Source organism: Poecilia formosa, unplaced genomic scaffold (assembly GCF_000485575.1).
Source record: "Poecilia formosa unplaced genomic scaffold, Poecilia_formosa-5.1.2 Scaffold10, whole genome shotgun sequence".
NCBI lineage: Eukaryota > Metazoa > Chordata > Actinopteri > Cyprinodontiformes > Poeciliidae > Poecilia > Poecilia formosa.
In genome coordinates, this window is record NW_006799949.1 from 44,311 (window position 1) to 62,661 (window position 18,351).

At 37.2% G+C, this 18,351-nt stretch overlaps 1 protein-coding gene and 1 long non-coding RNA gene across 4 annotated transcripts in view; one reads left to right on the plus strand and one right to left on the minus strand.

Annotated features, from left to right (window-relative positions):
* The first annotated feature begins 1,100 nt into the window (after nt 1–1,100).
* LOC103129605 (NAD-dependent protein deacylase sirtuin-5, mitochondrial) lies at nt 1,101–6,479 on the plus strand. Of its 2 annotated transcripts, none has more exons than XM_016664871.1 (9): nt 1,101–1,215; nt 2,568–2,679; nt 2,769–2,902; nt 3,363–3,588; nt 3,764–3,851; nt 4,615–4,668; nt 4,749–4,872; nt 5,764–5,879; nt 5,987–6,479. In XM_016664871.1, exons 2-9 carry the CDS (start codon nt 2,580–2,582, stop codon nt 6,057–6,059), a joined length of 915 nt encoding a protein of 304 aa, XP_016520357.1. In that variant the 5' UTR covers nt 1,101–1,215; nt 2,568–2,579; the 3' UTR covers nt 6,060–6,479. The 2 variants fall into 2 exon arrangements, with proteins under 2 accessions (XP_016520357.1, XP_007540830.1); XM_007540768.2 differs by having other exon boundaries at nt 1,102–1,211.
* A 5,242-nt stretch (nt 6,480–11,721) lies between these two features.
* Nucleotides 11,722–18,351, minus strand: part of LOC107834118 (uncharacterized) — a 10,058-nt gene continuing 3,428 nt past the window's right edge. The window contains exons 3-4 of one of the 2 annotated variants that reach the window (XR_001659902.1): nt 17,821–17,878; nt 11,722–12,990 (exon numbers count right to left, since the gene is read on the minus strand). This is a non-coding gene — a long non-coding RNA (uncharacterized LOC107834118). Of the gene's footprint in view, nt 12,991–16,734; nt 17,879–18,351 lie in introns of those variants that run through there. The other variant, XR_001659901.1, reaches the window with a different exon arrangement.

Below are 18,351 nucleotides of genomic sequence, written 5' to 3' on the forward strand. Positions count from 1 at the left end.
GTGCAGTCTGTTATGATCACTACCGAGAAGTGAATACAATTGTGTGGTTTTATGGTTTCACTCATATTAATTTCTATGATTTTACTTCCCTACATGATGACTACGGACTCAAATGGCTCATTGAATAAGTAGAGCAACATTACCATCTGCTGGTCACTCATGTCCTCCTAGTTGATCCAACGTAACATATTCATGTCTATGGACAGAAGTGCCACACATGAATGCATGAATAAGACGTGAAATAAATATTGAGTTAGCTGATATTTTAAATAAAATTGGAAATACATTAATATATCATTATTAAACAGTTTTATACTATATTAAACACTTAAATAAATGTGGAATTTATTTCTATTTATTGTGGGAAGCATCTAGAACCGAATCTAGTTTCAAAAGTTCTCCAGTTATTTTAGTATCCTGTACTAGTGCGGGATACTAAAGCATTCTAGTCGAGCTTGATTATGTTTTTAAAAAAAGGGGGGGGAAAAGCAATTAATTATGTTAAAATTACAAGGTTAAATGTATTTAATGAATTGAAACCAACTCATTAAATCCCTGACCTGCATATATTTTTAAAAAAATATAAAACATATTTTTTTTGTGCTTATTTTAATATAAATAGGTGTACTATTACTATAATATTAGAAATTAAATTATGTAATTCATTGCTTTTTTTAAGAAACATTGTCACAATATACTTTGAATTATTGCACCACTGAATGGTTAAAACGATTTTCTTGTTTTCTTTTTATAATTTTCTACAGGTAAATTGTTAAAGGCTTCACGTTTAGACATGCTCATGCCTTATTGATCACATTTATTCATTTTATGTTTCTTTGCTTTGTATTGGGTTCCATTCATTTGTATTTCTGAAACTCTTACCTAATCAAAAGCAGGGTTTTAAATTTACCTGACTGTGACTGTCTGGTTTTGGTTCAGCTCATAAATGAGTGCTACGTGTAACCGTTTTGGTGTTTCTTCCGAGTCGTTCTGTAGTTGTATTTAATATTTATGGTGGAGTATCACGCAGTGCTGAGGTATCTTCTGCTGTTTTGGTTGTGCAAAGTAGGTGGGACGACCGCTCCAAGATGGCCGCCGTATTCCCTGTGTCGGAGCAGCCAGTGCGGGTTCTACTCTTATATTATGTCTAAGGAAAAAAAACATCGACTTCCTGTTTGAAACGACTGGTTGTCCTGGTTTTCGTCTGAGAGGTAGGTCAATAACTGTTAACTCCACCTCAGATAAAGACATATTTTATCACCAAAAACCCAGATTCAGCCCGCTTTCCTACCCTAGAAGTTTGACTGGTAGTAGTTTCCTTAGTTACGGATGTTTGTTCTCGTGCAACTCCAAGGTTGTTAGCTTAGCTAGCACAGGTCTGTGTTGTATTTAGTAGTTAGAAAAGAGAAGTGTTAGACTCGGAATCGCAACAATTTTGAATATATTGCTGTTGTGTGTTAGGGGAAAAAATGCTTTTCCGAGATGATGAACAACTCTTCATCGGAAATTATATGTTTATTTTAATAAACATATCAAAGACGGACACAAGAAAGTATTGTAATCATGCAAATCAAACAGAAATAATTTACATTATTTTACCTTAATATATGGGATCTAAAAGTGCTATAAGAGGCAATCATTCGGGTTAAGACGTTTCAAATTATTATTTTGTAGTTCTGGAGACGTTTACCTAGATTTTTTTCTTTCTCGTTTCAAGATTCTGATTACAAAGTTTCTTTCGAACGCATTACCTTTTACTAATAAATAATTGACAGACATTTTGTCATGACGGCACATGGATTTAGATTGTATTTATCCAAAAGAGGAACATTTCTTTTGTTCCTCTTTTGGCACACAAAAGAAAAAAAAGACCATTGTCCAACAATCTTGCTGTGGAACAAACACATTCCAGAAGTAGAATTTAAGCTGGTTTCTACTTCTGGGTTTCCCCTATCCCTCTGTGACATGTTCTCTACTGATATTGCATAATGCATTTTTTAATATGGCTTTTATGAAATGTAATCAATCCTACAACAGATTCCAGCATACATTTTAAAAATATATTTTTTGATTAAAAAGAAAAAAAAAAATGCAGTGCTATGTACAGCGGGTTAGCAAAGAAATCTACTCTATTTGAAATGCATTAGATTTTTTGAATTTGAGTAATATGATTTTAGGCTGTTCAAAATATGTTAACTGATATAATATTTACATTTGTCAGCATTAACAAGCGCCATATCTGCCCCTTTGTTGCTAATTGTGTCCCTTTAAATTTTTGTTTTTATGTGCTACAAAATCATTTCTCTTAGCCCTTCTTAAACCCCAGATAAACAGTTGAGTCTGCTACCCTTAGGCTTTCACGAATGTGGGGGTCAGTGGGTGAGAGTTAGCTGTATAGCCTGGAGAGTTTTATTATGCATGTGTTTGGCAGGGGGGGAAGAAAGTAGAGTATGTGGAGAAAACTCATTTGAGCATGTGGAGGACATGCATATTCCACACAGAATGAGCACAGGATTGTCATATTTAGGCAGTGAATATTGTATTGTGTTTTTTTTTTTTCCAACTAGTTCTGAAACCTGATGATTGTACACTGTTTCACCTGTGGAGCCATAAACACTCACCTGTATGCCCAGCTGAGAAAAACGTGGGGAATCCAGGCCATGGCAAGACCCAGTTCAGGTAAACTCAGTGGAATATATTTTATTATTTTTATTTGAAGTATCTATCTCTCTTTTTCATATAGTGTGTCTTCTTCTGTCTATGATCAGACCTGGCAGCGTTCAGGGAGATTTTCTCCAAATCCAACAACATTGCCGTCATCACAGGAGCAGGAGTGAGTGCTGAGAGTGGAGTTCCAACATTCAGAGGAGCAGGAGGGTACTGGAGAAAATGGCAAGCACAGGTGTGCATCTACTGGTTATTGTCTAGGACAGACAACTTCTACTTCTAGAGCCCTAAATCAAAGGGTGACTTTTAACTCTTTATTCTGGATTATATGGGGTTAGCAGTGTTGGATGATCATCTGTTCTATACTTTTTGATTTGTCATCAGCTTTTTTCAATCAATAGCTTTCCAGGCTTTTTGAAAGCCTTTCAATGTTTTTATTTATAGTCCTAGTTCTCATTTGACCATGTCGGTGTGCTTATAATAATAATAATAATAATAATAATAATAATAAATAGCTGTGTATGTATTATGTTTTATGAAATCAATACATTTCCAGTGGTTCAGACATATATTAACTTATTAGATCTATTTTGAGGGGAACTGTAATTGTTTAACTGAGAAGTTTGATTGTGTTTGGTTTTAATCTAAGACCATTTAAAAAAGCTACACTGTTGTTTTTTTTGGCCAAATTTCAGGAATTGGCCACTCCGACGGCCTTCGCCCACAATCCCTCTCGAGTTTGGGAGTTCTACCACTACCGTCGAGAGGTTATGCTTACCAAGAACCCCAACCCTGCCCACCAGGCCATAGCGGAGTGTGAGGAGCGTCTTGGCAAACAAGGCCGAAAAGTTACCGTCATCACGCAGAACATCGACGAACTGCACCGCTGCGCCGGAACAAAAAACCTGCTGGAAATCCATGGTGTGAGGTCTTTTATTGTTGTTGTTTTTTAACCACTTTATTAGGCACATGTATGCCCTCCTTAACACTGGGTTAATTCAAGCTGAATGCTGCAAATCTTTGAATTGGTGAACTGAAGCTTTACTGTTGTTTTCCCGGTATTAATTAGTCTTTTATTCTCTGTGTGTAAATGCAGGCAGCTTGTTTAAAACACGCTGCATGATGTGTGGTCACGAAGAGGCCAATTACAAGAGCCCCATTTGTTCCGCTCTGGAGGGCAGAGGGTAAGTGCTCATTCTGGTCTGGTTTGGTAATCTCGACTATTTTCCCAAGCGGTGTGAAAATGTGTTTTAAAAGATATCGATCGCAGTCATTTGAGCTTGAAATGCCAGACAAAACGAGGCCGTCTCAGTCGGTCGAATGTCAGCGAGCTAAATGACACCCGATGACACAGTGAAAAGGAGAAATTTGATTCAAAACAAATCTCACTCTGAAAAGCCACTTTGTCTCTTATCTGACATTTAAAATGGATGTCTGTGATTGAAAGCCAATTTCCTATTGTTAAGATTTCAGCTCACCTGCAAAATTAAACTCTGATGCCACCGTTCATACAAGAGTTGACTTATTTTAGGTCAACTTTTTGTAGCCGTGGAGTTTGAGCCCCATCACAGGTTCTACACTCAGGCTTAAATTGGCATGTTGAATGTTAAAACCCGTGACTGAATGAACGAGTGAACAAGTCTGGCTTGTTCACAAGAGCTGAAGAAGAAAGTTTATTTTTGTTAAGCAGAAAATGACAGCATGAGTTTTTAGGAAGCTCGATCTGAGTCGAGCACAAGACTTCTGGAACAATGTCCTTTGGACAGATTAGTCTAATGTAGAGATGTGATGAAGACAAAAGTTTAAAAAGGAGAAGAAAACTGGTTACAATATTGTCTAAAATGGTTAAATTATATAAGTAATATAATTTATTTGTATGCATAAATGTGGATTTTAGCAGTATCATAATGAAGCCTCATTCTGAGTAGCATGTACTTGTCTCCTCAGAGCCCCTGACCCGGATGCGCACGATGCCCAGATTCCTGTCGAAAAACTTCCTCGGTACAACACACTCAGACACTTGTACCTCAGTTATTGTTTCCCAACTGAGTTTTGATGTAAATTGTGTGTGTTTGTTTTAGATGTGAGCGCAGGGGCTGTAACGGCCTTCTGAGACCGGCTGTGGTTTGGTTTGGCGAGACCCTGGATGCAGACATTCTCTCTGAGGCAGAGAAAGTCTTGGACAGCTGTGACCTATGCCTTATAGTAAGTGTTTGGGATGTTTTGTCGTATAAATAATATCTGATAAACATTTTTGACATCATCTTATAGCCTTCTCTTCTAAAGTGAGAAAAAATAATCTTATTCAACCTCAGTTTTAGCATAACATTATTTTTTTGTGCTGTTAAGGAAACTGTAAAGGGACTGGTGTAACATTGGAGTATATGTTAAACTCCAGAGTCCATTTTTAGAGCTTTACAATGACTTAATGTTCACTTGCACTTTTGCCAAATCCGAGATTGAAAAATCAGATTGAAAGAAACTAAGATGTCAACAAAAACAACAAATTATTGAATCACCAGGGAAAAACAATTCCTGGTGATTAACATCATTGTCCATGATGTTAATTTAGTAAATGCTTATTGAATGTTGGTAAATTACTGTTAGATCTGGCATAATTTCAGCATTTTAATGTCATCTAAATATCATCATCTGTGGAGAGGATTAGAAAGTTAGGAATTTTACTTCTGTAAATCCAAGAATAATTGTGAAATTTTACTTAATTAAAAAAAAAGATTTACACATTGTTAAACTGAGACACAAATAAAATTGACGAGAAGTTTGATTTTTTTCTGAATTATTGAATTCTTCACATCTACTCTTGTGATACTTTTTCAGATTCAATTCCCAGAGTTATCAGTGCTTCTTAGACAATTTTATGGAGTAAATACAAAATATCATTATGTATCTATGGCCTATTTCTTAATGAATTCAAATGAACTTGAAAATTAAAAAAATGCTAATATTTTTCATAATTTAAAAAACTTTTTATGCGTCTTTTATGCTTAGGTCCCACTTAATAAAGAAATTGTGAGACTATTTAAAAGTTGTCCACAAAGTCTTTTTTCATGCCGATTCAGTTAATGGTTCCTGCAGGTTGGCACCTCATCAGTCGTGTATCCAGCAGCCATGTTTGCTCCTCAGGTGGCAGCCAGAGGTGTCCCTGTCGCTGAATTCAACTTGGAGAACACTCCAGCTACCGAGCGCTTCAAGCAAGTTTTTATTTTGACCTTGACACAAATCTCGTTCTTTATGTTCATTCACGTGCATCGGTCAGAGTGACACCTGTCTTGTTGGTAATTTTTCCTTCTGGTTACAGGTTCCACTTCCACGGCCCTTGCGGGAACACCTTACCCCCTGCGCTGGCACGCCACGAGAGCGAGGCGAACTGAAAGCACAGCTGTGATTTATCAAAATAGCGAGACTTGTGCCGGTGATGTGAAGGACCTGGAGAAGAGGGCAAAAGGGAGACTTGTTAACAGTTTGCACACTGAACAGTGATCTTCACTACTGAGCAGGGTTTTAATACGGTGATTCCAGCATCTGTGTTGTCGGGCCTGACTTGTGAAACGGATATATTTTTTTTTAATGAATGGCAATTAAAAAAGAGAAGTTACTTCTACTGTTGTGACAGCAGGTGTCAGTGTTTAGCTGCTGCTAACTTCCAGAGCTTGTGCGACTGCTAACTGGGATGACAAGAGACCGAGGTATGGGTGTATAAATTTGGATTACGATGCATCTTGTGTTTATTTTATTTTATTTTATTTTGAGGTGCCAAAGTAATAATATTTAATAAAAACTACTGAACTCAATGTGCCTGTGTATGTGTGTGTGTGTAAACCAGCAGCTGAAAAAGAAGTGTAGCTTCAGTACAAGCTAAAACTTAACCTTGACCCTCTCCCTTTACTTTAACTTGTTTAATCTGAGCATGAGCTGTACAGTGGCCAAGTCAAGATGCACTATTGTGCAATATATACCACAGATATAAATCCAATATGCCTCAATGTTCATATTACAACAAACTATTGCAGCTTATAGGAGGGTACATTACATAAAACCTTTTTGTTCCTGTGTTGTGATTCATCTTAATTGCTGTTTCAAGATGTTTTTGCTTCTGATGGAGAGAAGCAGATGAACTCCGTGACCTAGCTAGCAAGCATTCAGGATCTGAATCCAGCTGGAAATTTATGGTGGAAAATATATTTACAAAATGATCCATCCCACAGAGCTGATCTGTCATCTGCAAAATGAGAATGCTGAAACCTCATTAATAAAGTATGCTGTTTTTCATTAGTGAAATTAGTGCAAAAGTACTAATTGTGGCGCTTTATTTCATTAGCATGTAATTTTGTGACTAAGCAAACTGACTGAACGTCTTCCACGAGAAATGATTCCATTTTACTGTCGAGAGTTGTATTTGCTGAGGGGAGTGTATCGGACAGATTCTTGGTTTCTAAGTAAAAATCTGATTATTTGTGACACTTGTGTGCGTGGGCACAAACCATGCCGCAGAGTTCACTTCCAGTTTCACAACATAAACATGAGCACAAGCTAAATTCAGGCTGAGTCCGGCTCTGACCACAGACGTTATCCAGATCTGTCTCATCATTATTGTGATACTCAGGATAGCGTCTAGAACTTGCACTAGTTTCTTTTTCTCTGCTTTTACTTGCCCACCTCTCTCAGTGGTGTGTTGCTTCTCATCTGTACATCTGCCAGAGTGCTGTGTTTTAGACACCAATCATCCTTCCCTCCCTCCCAAGTTACGCCTCCATCACCTGCTCATTAGATAGAGGATGATGGTCCGATGGTCCCCCATGACTCTGCTCCAAAAATAACAGAGCCAATTTCCCGCCTGTTAGGCGGCGATTTCACACCAATCTGAGATGTACTGCCCAGCACGGCCTTTCGCAGACGAAAAGAAAAAAAAAAAGGTGCAAAAGTAAAGAAAGCAAGGCAGACAATAACATTGGTCATACACAAACAAAGTCTTACTTCTATTAGCACATTGCCTTTGTCAGTACATTTCCATCAATCATTGCATATCATTTAATACTTCACATGCCAACATTTTAAAAGCCCTCCTTCCACACAGAATGAACCAATACTGTACCTTGGATCTAAAAGACAGAGTCTTGTTTTCATCTCTGACATTAAATCAGACTAAACTTCTCCCTTTTTAGATCAGTTCAGATCAATTTCTTTAGAATTTTATTTTTCAACTTTCTTCAAATTCAGAAGCTTACATATATTTTTTAGATTGTCTGACAGAATTCCCTTTCAAACTATGAAATGGATGACATGTTTTGGTATTCTTCCACGAATCCCTCATAATAGTTTACTGGAATCTTGGCTCGTTCCCGCTGACAGAGCTGGTGGTAAACTGCAGAGCTGAATAAGACTCACTTGAGTGATTTTGGAGCTCAGTCTTCATTTGTGGATGTCATTTTAGAAATGCTTATTCTATATCCTTAGAATAAGACAGTTCACTAGTTTGAAGAACCTGCTAAAGACCCTTCCCTGATGCTGGTTAAAACTGAAGTGGTTTGTTTGACTTCAGCTTGAGGGGAGCAAACCACATTGGTGTTAGAAAATATTGTTTGGTATCTCAAATTAAGAAAGTAGGTGTGCATAGACCCTTTACTAATTAATGTGGACTATTTTTGAAGAGATGACTTTGTTTGCAGCAGTAAATGTAGTAACAAAATGTTTATGAATTTTGTAGAGCAACTTTTAAACTCCAACTTCACACACATGCATTTTCCTATCATTTGACTTGTGCCACTGCTGGTAGCACCATCAGGTTGGGAGGCTGTCACATCATAATGCAAAGTTGACCCAATTTTTCAACATAGTGCAAGTAAGTGTGGCTGAACTGAAAGAGCCATAGGGTGTACTTGTCTGTTCTGTTGTGCTACTTCTAATTCCAGTTTAATTGTACTGTCACTACATTTAAAGCTCAGCTTAGATGTGTATTTGTACAAACTAGACTTGGAAGAACAGTTCTGCAAGGTAAATTTGATTTAGGACATAGGAAACAGGCAAAAGCGCTTCTATGGGTTTGCTGTAAAGCATGCACATTTTAAAATCTGGATTAAGGAATATTTTGGAGTTTTGTCTTGAGGCCTTGTTTCCACAAGAAGAAGAAAAAAAATAGGTTGTAGACAGTCAAATTGATTTAGCCAACAAGATGTTGGAACAAAGTGTGGAGCATTAATGACTGTAATGCCAAGAGTTGGGCTGATCTTTGGAGTTTGTTTTTAACTCTGCACGTGTGTGTGTGCTTAGGTTATAATTTTGGTTTTATGGTATTAAGGGCCAGTTTAACTCTTCATGGCAGTAAAAGCATGACATATAATAAACACCAAAATATTTGCTCCTAATTTCTTTTTACATTGTTTTCAGAAAGCTTTCTGAAGAGTTTTCAAAAATCCTTTTGGAATTTTGCTGCTCTTGCACCTACTGTCCTTCCAACTGATGGTCAGAGTACATTGTGTGCTCCTTGCATAAAACACTGTAGAAGGAGTCCAAGGGGAGGACAAAGGTGGAGCCAAGCCAAAACAACAACTGTCTACAGCAGATCAACAGTATCTGAAAAGTGTTATCTTTAAAATGAATTGCAACCATATATATCATACCATATATCATACTGCGCTTTTTAAGTTATGTTTGGGAATTGAGCTTCCCCAAAAAACAGTGACACTGTTTTTAATTGGCACTTTGCTCAGTTATCTAGTAGGTATTTACATAATATATTCCTAAAGCTTGATGCTGCCAAATCCCTGTTTCACTATGGAGATGGAGTTTTTCAGGAAGATTGTATTAGTGCGGTGGTGCCCAAAGTCTGTCCTCGAGGACCAGGATCCTGCATGTTTTAGTTCTCTCCCTGGAGGTAGTAACACCTTCTCAGCATGTCAGTGTTCTTCTTAGGCCTTCTAATGAGCCTAAGAAGTGGGTTAAACCAGGGAGAGAACTAAATCATGCAGGATGCCGGTGTTCTCTAGGACCGACTTTGGAAAACTGCTTTAAATTCTATCAAAAAATAAACAAACACAAAAACAACAACAAAAAAAAACTCTAGATTTTTTAAACCAAATAATTGACATCATACAATATTGTATTTATGTTCTTCAAGCAGTCAGAGATAGAAGTTAAAATTGCTCGGAGCTGACCAAGTGTGGCAGTGAAAAGAAGAATTACAGCATCCTGTCCTCCTGGGCCAAGGCTGGATCAAGGATACGGTAAATATCTACGTCAGTGTCACTGTGTCATCAACCACGGCTCCAGTATGTTTATATTTCTTCCTACTGTAGCCCCTCTTCGAATTCAGTTTTATGAGCTGGGTGCCCACATGTTACCTCTAATGGAGACGGGCTTATGTATTTCTGGGTGGCTGTGGGGCTTACAAGAAGGAAACAGTGTATCTGTTTTCCCTGAGGTTTGTGTACTTCATTTTGCACAAACATTTGCAAATAATAAATAACTATTTGTTTAGGATTAGCACCTGGAAACACATGTTTGACTTTCTGTATTCCTGTCGATGAAATGGTAATTAAAAGGAGAAAAAATAGGATGCACACTAATTATAGACCAAGAATGAGGTTGCAGAGAAATAAAACACAATTATTAAACAAATAACTCTACAAGGATTTTTTGTACTATTTTGATCAGTGCAGATCCTGATTTTCTAACATCCCAAAGGACGAAGCTAATGCAAACACCTCAGGTTAACCGAATAGACTAACTAGATTAAATGCACAGTGTCCATGAGTGTGCGTATGAATAATTTGTCTCCGTGTAAATTCTCTGCAAGCCAACAGAAATTCCAATTAGAGAATATTTTCCCTGCAAACTGGAGCATCATGTTTTATTTAGTCATTTGGCAAACTGTGAAAGTGAATTTACTTTGAGCCTGGAGTCCAAACGTGCCCGCCCCATGTTCAGCAAATATACCTGCTGCTCTCAGCGCCATCGATTTTTCATTCACACCCAGAAAAAAAATGTATACTTTATTCATTCTGTGGAGAAAATAAAACTAAAGCAAGACCTTCTGTGGTTTTACTGTGCAGTATTTATTCAATACAAGTGTTCACAAAGGAGGAGTTGTTTACCGGATATGTCTATAAAGATCTTGTTAAAAATGAATCAAGTCATGAAGGGGAATAATTCCATGCACCTTAAGTGTTGCATTTAATCATAATAAACTTGATCACATCCCCTTACTCTTCTGTTAGTTTAAATCACAACAATCACAACCACATATTTTATTCCAGTCAGAGTTAACCTCATATGAACATGTTTTCTTACATATTTATTAAAACTGTCAATCATACTTGTATGCACATGTTGTCACTTCACTACTCCTTCTCTAGATGTCACAGAAACAGGACCTGATCCTGTGAACTGGCAGGAGGAGAGGTCACTTTAAATAAGTAGACTTTGTTTTCTTTTATCATTCAGTGTAGTCTGTAACAAATAGGCTACGTAGGCGTGTGCGCGCGCGCGCGTGCTTTGCACATACACACGCCCGCGCGAGGTACGCGAGTTGGGCCTTGTGTCAGGTGTGTCGTGTTTCTGTGTGCCATGTGCCTCTTCCGCATGTCATCTGCATTTTTGTGGGTCAGGTGCGTCTTGTGCTAATTTTGTGCGCCACGCGCATGATGCGCAAAGGGGAATTTGTTGTGTTCGTGTGGGTCAGGTGCGATGATGGCTTTCCCGCATGCGTCCCTGGCCTCACGCATTGCCTCCCCCCTCTCTCTCTCTCTCTTTCGTTTGTCGCTCTCAATAACGCTTTAGTCTCACTCTTCAACTTGTGCTGTCCTCTTTATCATGCAGCAGCCCAACCATAAGAAACCCGTCGGCAAAACGCAGTGTTCAAAGTATCCCAAAGGACGAAGATTAAATGGACAGTCCGAAATTACGTTTCGGACTACGTAATTTCCGAAATTACGTTTCGGACTACGTAATTTCCGAAACGTAGTCCGGAAATTACGGTATTTTCTGTCCTACTAACAAACAAACAAACAAATAAACAAAGAAATAAACATGCATTTGAACTGGTGTGCTTTGGTAAAATGAGACAACTATTGAGCTGTCGTTGGGTCTGACACAAAGGATGAGTTGGTGGAAACTCACCTTATGATTTGTGATGCTGTGACAGAGATCAGAGATCTCTGGTAGAGGCTTTTCAGGCAGAAATCAAGGATATCAATGTATTCTCTATTACAAATTAATGCTTTTTTAATGCTTTTCACTTTGTTATCAGAGATGCAATTTTATCTCACTGATTATTATTATCTATTCAGAAAGTTGGGAAAAAAAAGTCTTACTGAAACTCAAAAATATACATTTATGTAAACACATATGCCTCAAACTTGACATTAGAGTATGCCTGAATATGATAGCCGTATCATGTCAGCTGAAAAAAAAACAAAAAACAGTATTTCTTTCCATGCTTTATGCAGATTACAGTTCCAGACTCGGTTATCTTTTAAACAATTGCGTGTAGTAGAAGGTAATAAGGAAATTGTGTTATTTACTGCTGCATTATGTTCTAAAATAGTTGGTTAATAAAAACGTGTATTTGCCTAAAATTATTGACCTATATTTTTTCATAATCATAATGAACTAACTGAAGTCAATCACTAAATTATTCCAATTAGAGAATTGGAACAATGACATTTTAAAAAGTATAGGTATCAGTGACACTCACCTTGCATTTACTTGGTATTGGATAAATACCAAAATTTCCAGTATCGCACATCGCTAAGTCAATTCAGATTTTCTTTCCCAATTTCTTGAAACTTTCACTTCTGCAGGTAAGGCATCTGAAGTTGAATCACCAAATTAATCCACACTTCAATTTTTCTTCCCTTTACCTACGGGGTCATATACTCTTCCTACAATTTCAGTGGGCATCTTGCAATAAAAACTTTATTTGATGCATGTCTGAATTAAAAAACATTCAGATACAAATAAAGGAAAGACAAATTTAGGCAAATTTAGGACAGTATTGCTTCTTAACAACACAATCTGTAAGATGCCAGCTGAATAAGACTCCAAAACACTGTGTGTTGTGACTGCTGAAGTTCAGACTGAAGTCAACAAGTACGATTGCCAGAAATGCTCCAGGGTCTTCAGTCAGACATTACGTCAACACATGGAGTTACATTCAGATTAAATGAAAGAACTGTGCATGTGTCTTTAAGAATCCATGTGCTTTTTCTCTCAACTCAACATTTCTTTCCTTATGTTTCTAGATCACATGATTTCTTCATTTCCAAGGTGACCGCTGTTGACAGTTCACTTCAGGCTGTGTTGTTCCTGTCATGGAAAATCAACCATGATTACAAAGTCTGCATTCATGGAGCAGTTTTGGCTTAAAACTTGCTATGCACCCTAATTAACTGTGTTCAAATAAATATTTTCAAAACACACGTGAGTCCAGGGAAGCACTTTATTGTTGCAAGCACTTCTGTCACTGTTTTCACAGGAGGCCAGCAGGTCTTGTACAACAGAAGAAAACTTTCAGACCAGTCACTTTTCTGTGATTTCTAATTGACTGTACAGGAGGAGAAAAAAATAGAAGAAAACAAAGGCATTTTGATTTTATTTCCTAACTCTTTACAGCATAATTGACCAACTCATGATTTGCATTGCATTTGCTGAATTTACAAAGCCAAAAAAGTCAATTTCATTTCAAATTTTTGCATTAGGACCCCCTTGGATTGGGTATTGCTTGGGAATTCTTTTACAGCATCCTTGTCCATGTATTTACCAAATTCACAAGTTCATTCATTCACAAGTCATTTTCTGCACTGTCAAGATTAGTCCTATTTGTGAATCAGTCCACGTCATTAATAACGAGCAGCATGTGTCAGCGTGTGTGAGCATAGACATTTTTAAAATTCTTTATTCTGTCATTGTTTAAGAAATTCTAAGACGTCCACTGTCTTTCAGGACTAGTTGCACAAAAGTTAATCAGAAAACTGTTGAGATGTTACAAATGATATTTTTAGTTTAACAAATAATTAGCTTTCACAGAGCAAAATCTTTCACATTCAAATCTCATCATTGTAGAATATTTTACATTCATTTGTTAGTGAACTTAATTCAATCAGCATCATGAGTAAGACTCGTTGCTACTCTTGGCTCTACAGAGGAATCTCTGTTTCAGCTAGCTGACAGTAAAAAACATTTTTTCTACTTCTTTCAGTAACTTTTGTACTTTTGGTGCTTGTTTTTGGTGAAGAATAGTACATAGAAATTATAACCTGACACAAAAAAGGTGAAGGGCTTGTTAGTGTCGAAGTTTGAGGATAAGAAGTTGAGAAGAGCAAACTATGGCTGGATATTGGAGCTGACGCCACTGGCAGAGGAATGTTGTTGTCCCCTGATTTCTGTTTGCTGAACAAAACAGCATCAGCAACAGGAAGATTGAAGATTTGCACATCTTCAGCCATGTTTTAAGATTCACCGCACAGCAGGCGTTTTACTGATTGGTGCTGAGTAATATGCTGGTAATCAGGCTCTCAGTGGCGTGTTTGTGCTGTCTTTTTCATTCCTATTTCTATTAATATTCTTGTACCTTCTGCCATGGTGCGTGTGTTTATACCTGCTGAATATATCTGCGTGCAAGCATATATAGATATATGCTATTTCTGTGTGCTCGGCAGGGTTTAACTGAATTAAGATGACTGAGGCTGGTGCTCTTCCCAATCGCCCCAGATTGGGTTTTTGGAGTGAAAATCCTCCAGGGAAGCACTAATCCCCGACTGTCGGGAGCAATTTTTATTCCGTAAGCAAAGCTTTCGCTCTCCATCTCTATCTCTCTCTCTTGCTCGCTTGCTTCCTCTCATGCTCCATCGCTCTATTTATAGCCCTCTTAAGCTGCTCTGCGTTCCACTGTTTACATTTAGAACCCCAGTCTTTAGGTTTAGACCTCAGCCCCCCCTCCTTCTCCTCCCCTCACTCCTACTTATCCTCTGGTTTTTCAGCAAAAGAATATAAAAAAAGATATCTCCAGATGTGTAAAGAATGACGAATATGGTGATTACATGTGTAGGAAGAGGTGAATAGATAGAGGTAAGTGAAAGTGAAAGAAAGTGGAAGAAAGACAAAGACAAGAAAGATGTGAAGTGACAAGCAGATTCGAATGAGTATTCCAGGCAGTCAGGCAAGCTGTCTCTATCAGAAGACAGATTGTAACAGAAAAATCGTTTGCATGGGAAAAGGGGTGTAGAAAATGAATGAATTGTGGAAAAACAGGTTTAATAAGATCCAGATTTCTTTATCCTCCCCATCCCCAAGTGACTGAAAAGTTGATTATGCCCTCTGATGTTCCATTCATTTTTTCCCCACAAAAGATTATAGTTTAAACTAGCAAGAACTAGTTGTCCCCAACTCAGCGTTTCACATGGGCTGATGTTCTGTAGGTTTCAAATGATTCCTGTTTAATCTCGTCTTGGTAAAAAAAAAACTGCCTCAGGAATATTGTTTATATATTTTTTACTTTCTCCAGAGTTCCTCAAGAGTTAAAAATATAACTGATCTATCTTGCATGATGAAGATAGCAGGTGATTAGTAGAGCTTAAATACTAAAATATGAAATTGAAAAACATATTTTCATCATAACAACTTCAAATCTAATCAATTTTGGTCAATGTCACAGACCTTTTTATAAAACAACAGAGCTTTTGCATCATATATATATTTTTTTACTAACATGCAAAAATTCAATTCCTGACAAATTACCACAGAATATCACAGAGCTGTGCAATGTCAACTTAAAGTTCTCTAAAAGTAACTTGCAAGTTCTCTGAAAATAATCTTTAAAAATCTGAAAAGTTCCTTAAATTTCTGAGAGAGTGACTTGTTACTTTCAGTAGATACTCTAGAATACAACCTCAATGCTCAAATGTTTTTTACAGAATGAGAGTATGCTATGCAGTTTAAGCAGTTTCATAACATCTGATGTAATTATGTAATATTCTGAAACATTCACTGGTAGGTTTAGAAGCAGATGCATTGACATATTCAAATATGCAAGTGAAAAAAAACGCACACTAATTTGTGTATTTTAAAATGCGATGGTGTGCTATTTTTATGGGTTGTGATGGTGTATTCTAAGTACAAAAATTAGAGACAGATAACCTGTTTCTTGTTGCACGACATCAGGTCTTGCATGTTTGAACTTGTTGAGATTTGTTCATGGTCCTGTTAAATCAATTTTAAATATCCCCTCAAAAGATGAAGCTAAAAATAAAATACCCCAAAGGAAATGCTCCAGCTTAAACCTGAACATTATGTTGTACATTATGTATTTGCTTCTTCCAGCGCATGTGTTTTTTTTTTTTTTTCCCCCTCCTGTGGAGGTCAGCTTGCCCCCTTCAGCTGAGGAGCAGCACTTTGAGGCAGCAGCTAACATTTAGCTCATTATGTAAATGCTAATCATTAGTTGTAGCACAGACCCTGGGGCTTTGGAGGCGCTCAGACATGACCAAGGCTGGCAAAGCAAAGCAGCGAGCAGAATTAACAATTCTAATACATAAACAAACTGATTTAGGAATTGGGATGATCCACGTTTCTGAATAGCTTTATTTTTAGAGTGTGGTAAAGCAGCAACGATGTAAACTGGTAATGTCATTGAACGTGATGGAGCAGTCTTGTCCTCTGTGTATTTTTGCTCTCAGCTGAGGCACGTTTCCACTTGTGCTTCCTGCCCGGTGTCAATAACATAATCAGATGTGGTGTTCACAGCTGCTCAACCTGTGAGCCTTTCTCTGTCTGCCTGTGCACATGTGGAGTGGAAAACCCCCCCATCAGCATATGGCATTTGAAATAAACCCTTTAATCTTAAAATTGAGGTGAGATTAAAAATAACATTGATTAGGATGATTAGGATTCACATAAATCTTATTAATGAGGGAAGCTCATAGCACAGAGCTTAGTTTATTTATTTCAATATTATTCTGACTTTAAAATTGACATAAATTAATTGTATATTGTTTAACTTAAATGTATATATTGCTTTCTGGGAAAAAAAATCTGAAGAAGTTGCTTTAATTAAAAGTAAGACTTTACCCATTTTTTTCAATATTGACTGCCGATCCAATTTTTTTTTAGACTGCATCTAAAATTACAGAAAGTTGTAGATTTTTATGTAACTACATGTGCAAATTGATTTATATAAATATGTATAACCTGACATATGTAAGCATAAAAATATCTGCTTAATTTCATTGTGATCAGAGTTATGTGCTTTGCCCACACTATACAGTTGCAGTTTATCTGGAGCACCATGTTCGCCCACACATTAGTTCCTCTACTGTGAGCTCTGATCTGCAGCCATTGATTGGGATCAATAATTCACACCACCTCTTTAATATTTGATGAGTGGAGCTACAGACAGTGAAGTATATGAGCCAATGTTTAAGCCAATGCACAGGAAGCTCCTGCTAATAGTGACCATTTGCAATTTTGCTCATTAATCTATTCGATTTGGACTGAAACTGTTTCACAACACAACTAACTCAATGCTGAATATTTCCCTTACTGCAGAGAACCAGCTCTTCCACAGAATACTTTCTGGAAAGTACCTTCATGAAATTTATATGGTATGTTTTTATGAAGTGTACAGACTCCTTTCCAAACTTATATATTATTATATTAGAAAAAGCATTACTACAAGCCTCTGCTCCACATATTAAACTGAATTATGTTTCCTTTTATGCATACCAGATTTTTTTTTGTATGTGACCAGAAGATATGACAAAGATGAACAGAGAAGTTGTAGCTGTTTTCACAGACCATCCTGTTGATAAGTAGCCAAATAAAGGATTCCTCAAACATGCATGAAAAACAAAACAAAAAAAAAATCAAAGAAACATTCCAGGTATGTTTTTGATGAGGCAATACCATTATAACATCAGCTGTTTTATTTTCATCAATATGAAGGCCAAGAACATTTGTAATCTCTTGTACTTCAGCATCAACATGTTTTTGCAAATTATATACTCTATCAGGATTGTCACATCTTCAGCTTGAGGGTGGGGGTACATAAAGTCATTATACATGTGCTGTGGGATGTGATTGAGACATTTGTGCTTTTCACAGGCTGCATCATGAAGACGAGTGAGAGCAAAATCAATTTACCTGCCACTTGAGAGAAAACCTAATCCTGCTTTGCAGTCCACAGTGACTTTGCAGACTCCTAAAAGCAACAGGATAATAGAAAGTCATTAGATCGACAGCAGTTACTCCACAGGGAATTAATATTGTCATTCTCTAACTTGTGGTTTGGTATAATTTGGTCAATGTGACTTGGTGGTGTCAGTGGAGCTATATAGTCTCTATTTTACTCAGCATGGAGAAGAACAGATTGTTTTGGATTTTGATGTACCTTGGTGAACAGATTTTTGTAAAAAAAATAAAATAAAATAAAATAAAAATCACTTGATCTGTAATTACATCACCCTAGGTTCACATTAAGATGTAGAACTTCCCTCAAAAGCACTTGGAAAAAAACAACACAAAATCCATAGACAATCCGGGAGGCTTTTTTCAATTGTCAAAGATGCAACTGCTTCCATATGAAAGGCTCTTGAAACTGTACAAGTGTGCACAAATGTGTATGCCTGCACACAAGTAGATGTGTGTGAATTTAACCTGTTGGTCTCAGGTTGT

Coding starts and splice junctions, on each gene's coding strand:
- LOC103129605 (XM_016664871.1), top strand. CDS start 2,580: ATGATTGTACACTGTTTCACCTGTGGAGCCATAAACACTCACCTGTAT. Junction 2,680..2,768: donor CATGGCAAGACCCAGTTCAG/GTAAACTCAGTG, acceptor GTCTATGATCAG/ACCTGGCAGCGTTCAGGGAG. Junction 3,589..3,763: donor AAACCTGCTGGAAATCCATG/GTGTGAGGTCTT, acceptor GTGTAAATGCAG/GCAGCTTGTTTAAAACACGC.